This window comes from Halyomorpha halys, unplaced genomic scaffold (assembly GCF_000696795.3).
Source record: "Halyomorpha halys isolate HHAL.00 unplaced genomic scaffold, Hhal_1.1 Scaffold44.1, whole genome shotgun sequence".
Classification (NCBI taxonomy): domain Eukaryota; kingdom Metazoa; phylum Arthropoda; class Insecta; order Hemiptera; family Pentatomidae; genus Halyomorpha; species Halyomorpha halys.
Window position 1 is genome coordinate 722,090 of NW_027115243.1, and position 4,103 is coordinate 726,192.

Sequence of the window (4,103 nt, forward strand, 5' to 3'; positions counted from 1 at the left end):
TCTAAAAATATGACAGTACGTAATATTAAAAAATAATAAAAATAAAAAGTAATACAAGACCATTATTTCAAAAGAATAACATTAGAAGCTATAACGATGACGGAGGACAATTAACTAAAAATAGATCCCAAACAAATAAATAATTGAAAAAGACAAATCTAACAATTACAATGGGATTTGAATGAAAATTTTTAATTTGCTTAATGATGCCAATAAATGAGATAACATCTAACCATATTTTTTTTTAACCATGCTTTTGAGGAAAATGTTAAATCAGATAAGTGATAAGAAACAAAAAGAGGAAAAAATATTATTTTTAATTAAAATATGCTAATGAAGATATAATATCAAAAGATATACTTAATATTTTTTAAAAATATAAAGGAGCCGTAACATTAAAAACTATTTTATATTTTATAATATAATATTTAAAAAACCATTTAAATGATTCAAGCCACAATTAACACGTTGAAAATATGAGATATGAAAAATATAGTGATCAATACATGAATTTTTTTTTAAACAGTAGGACCGCCGTTAACCGGGGCTCTATTAATCAGGCTTCAATTTAACCGGGTTCTGAGGGGCCAACTTTTTTAATTTTACACCATTTATTTTATATGTATAATATTTATTTAAAAAAATTAATACATAAGATTATTTGTAACGATTACATAATTATTAATTATGTGTTGTTTTTAAAAATAATGAATGGAAAATAGCAAGCTGGTATCGTTTGAATGAGATGTTTCTGGTATCTAATAGTTCCATTCATATTCTGAAATGAAAATTCAATACATCTGTAAAAACATGTGTATTCATTCTTGTGTATTTTTGTATATTACAATTTAATGTATATAATATGTTTGTTAGTAAATAGAAGTGATTTTATGTATTTCTTTTTTTAAATTAACCTCCTACTCCTAATCTACTACATTAAGTCAATAAAATGTTACAATTCGATTATTCGTGAACTCTCATACCCCTCATTACCACAGATAACAGGGGTTATTCTGTACTATGTATCCTAGATTCCACTATTAAAGAAAACATTAATTAATATTAAATTAACATTAATAAATAATAATTTACTATGATTAGACTATTACTAATTATTATTAAACTATTAAAATTTCTTATTAACAGACAATGAGCAAGGTTAAGCGAGAACTTAGAATTATTTAAATTCATCATTTAATTAGTAATAAAATTATATGTACATGAATTCCTTATTTATCTTCAGGAAACCTTAGAAAACAAATAAATCACAAGTTAATAAAACTCTAGTATTAATTCAGTGTTAAATTAAAACTGTTACTTTGAGCCCAAAAAGGTAAGAATTAATCATGTGTACAAGGTCTGTTATATAATTTGATGTCTCCCAATGATAAAATATTTAATAGAAAAGAAAATTAAATTAACATCATAATTACAGACATCGTAATAATCATCTAATTTTAAAATATAGTAACCTAGCTTTATGTAATTATGTAGTAAACAAAAGATAAGAGGTGTGATAACATTAGACTACTTAGATCAAAAATAATTTTTTTGGAAATACTAATAGAAAATTTTTAATTTAAAAGTTAAATAGGATTACCTGTAACAATTTTGCAGCAAGTTTAAGGCCTTCATCTTGTTCTAGGCTCTGGCTCGCAGCGATCGCACTCTGCAGAGCAGCAATATTAAACAGAACGCATACCTTTTCATAGGCAAGGGAAGATATAGCTGAAAAATATTAATCGTTAAAGGAATTGTTCAAATAACTCGCAATGAAAGACTTCCTCTATATTAAGGATGTAAAGACTCACTCAGACTTATCCTCCCTCCAAAAAGACCTCCTTTGTTAAAGGCATCCTTCCACTTGAATGGTATTTGTATATCTTGAGGTGGTATTTTGGATTCCAGAGCTTGTACTTGGTCATAGTAACTAAAGACAATGAGACAGCATAGATAGGAAATGAGTCATTTACATATTAATTACAATGTCAGAAAGAAAAAAGGGCTAAATTTCGATGAAGGTCGGTTTTAATCATTTAATGCATTGTATTAAGATATTAATCAATGAGTTAATTGGAACATTGAGTGAAAATAAATGAGTGAATATGTAATACATATATGACTGGACTATGAAACATTACTTCAATTGTGTCAACCACATCAAAAATTATTTAATAATCAAGTAATTTTTAAAATGTCATCTGAAAAATAAATAGGGGTAAGATTATTCAGATTAAGGAGATTATTTTGACTAGTTACCTGTATATAACCTCCAAAGAACTCTCGTACTTTTCGAATACTTTCAAGAGTGCATTAGATCTCAATTTGGCAAATTCGTTTATCTGTTCAGAATAATCCTGTGGTTTGTCCGCTGTGCTATAAGTTGAAGCTATCAAATTGACTAAAGGTTTTACGATTTCTACGTCTGGAGAAGGCTTTTTTAAGGGAACCGCGAGCAACTCGGCCATCTTACATCTGACGTCTCTGGCCAACTGCTTCCGACCGACCTCCCAATTAATTAGTCATATATTGTCTAATGTTACCGTCTCGTAATCCCGACATCGCTTAAAATATCTTTTATTGTATTGACTCTAATGTCTTAACAATATTTGTATGTAAAATTTACAGATTCAATCAATCAGAAAGTCAGTTTTATAATTTTTTTTTAAACCAAATTGCTTTGATCTAAGAATCTACACCGCTAGACTATAGACAGAGTTAGGCAAAAATTAGTTATAGTTGAAACTAATAGCTAAAATTTCCATGGTTACGATGTTTATCAATGGTTCATTCATGGATAAGAATCATATCATCATTTTGTTTACGGAAATGTTCGATTCGTTATCCATGAGTAAATTTTAAAACAGATTTCTTCATAGTTTTCTTTTAATATGGTTCGGGCCAGATCGGTTACATAGGCAACATAAAGGTCTTTATGTATGATTTTATTAGTGACAAAGTAAGGAGCAATGAGGATTTTGGATTGTAAGGATTGAATACGAGAAGAATTCTAAAGTTTAGTGGAGTCCCAAAACTCAATTCCATATATCTAGATTGGCCTTATTACTGTCATGTAGATCAGTTAGTACAAGAGCCCAAGAGGAGAAAAAAGGCAGTTATTTCACCCCAATTTTTGATTACTTAATTGAAAACTATGTATAATTAATTGTCAAAATTGATGAGTCTGCCAAGTATAGGTAGGGGGAATAAAAAATGGCGGCTTTTTGAAAACGTTAAAAATAATTAATTTTTTATTCGGAGCTCTATATCTTTAAAGTTACCAACAGCAATATAAAATCTAAGAGAGTATCATTTAAAGTAGAGTAAATTTGCTAAAATGTAAGCCCTAAAAGAGCTATTTACGTTCATTAGTTCTCGAGATATATCTTGTTAAAAAGCAACATTTCATAAAAATGTTTGGAACGTACTGAAAGATCAGTAGTTAGTGAATTTATTTTTAAAAATCTATATCTCAAAAACCATTTGACGTACAGATGTCTATTAGTTCTAAAATTAAAGCTAGTTTAATGGGCTATAAATTAGTTTATGACGTTTATTTAGGTAGGAGTAGTAGTTTTCATGAAATATGCTAAAATATATTGATTTATAGTTATTCGGACAAATTTTCATTTGCCAAATTTATATTCATAAGTGAATATCATAAATGCTACTACCCCTACGAAGATAAGTGTCATAAACTACTTTATAGTAAGTTAAATTTCCTTTATTCTGAGTGTTGGTAGACATATGTGCGTCTTATGGATCTAGAGATATTTTTTCAAAAATACAAGATTTTATACGAACAACTAGAAATTAACATTTTGTGAGTTTATTTTATCAAATATCATAAAAACTACTACTCCTACTAAGATAAACGTAATTAACTATTTTGTACTAAATTTAACTAGCTTTAGTTTTTCATAAATCAAACTTATTGTCCGAACAACTATAAATCAATTTATTTTAGGAAATATCATGAAAACTACAATTCCTACGAAGGTAAAGGTCATAAACTTCTTTATAGCCCATTAAACTAGCTTTAATTTGAGTGCGAATAGACATCTGTACGTCACATAGTTCCTGAGATATAGATTTCTTAAAAT

At 27.8% G+C, this 4,103-nt stretch overlaps 1 protein-coding gene across 2 annotated transcripts in view; it reads right to left on the reverse strand.

Moving 5' to 3' along the window:
* Positions 1-2,518, reverse strand: part of ALiX (programmed cell death 6-interacting protein-like protein AliX) — a 34,422-nt gene extending 31,904 nt beyond the window's left edge. The window contains exons 1-3 of one of the 2 annotated variants that reach the window (XM_067052318.1): positions 2,260-2,512; positions 1,812-1,930; positions 1,601-1,728 (exon numbers count right to left, since the gene is read on the reverse strand). In XM_067052318.1, coding sequence (XP_066908419.1) covers positions 1,601-1,728; positions 1,812-1,930; positions 2,260-2,468 — 456 coding nt within the window. In that variant the 5' untranslated portion in view covers positions 2,469-2,512. Of the gene's footprint in view, positions 1-1,600; positions 1,729-1,811; positions 1,931-2,259 lie in introns of both variants that reach the window. The other variant, XM_067052317.1, reaches the window with a different exon arrangement.
* Between the last annotated feature and the right edge of the window lie 1,585 nt (positions 2,519-4,103).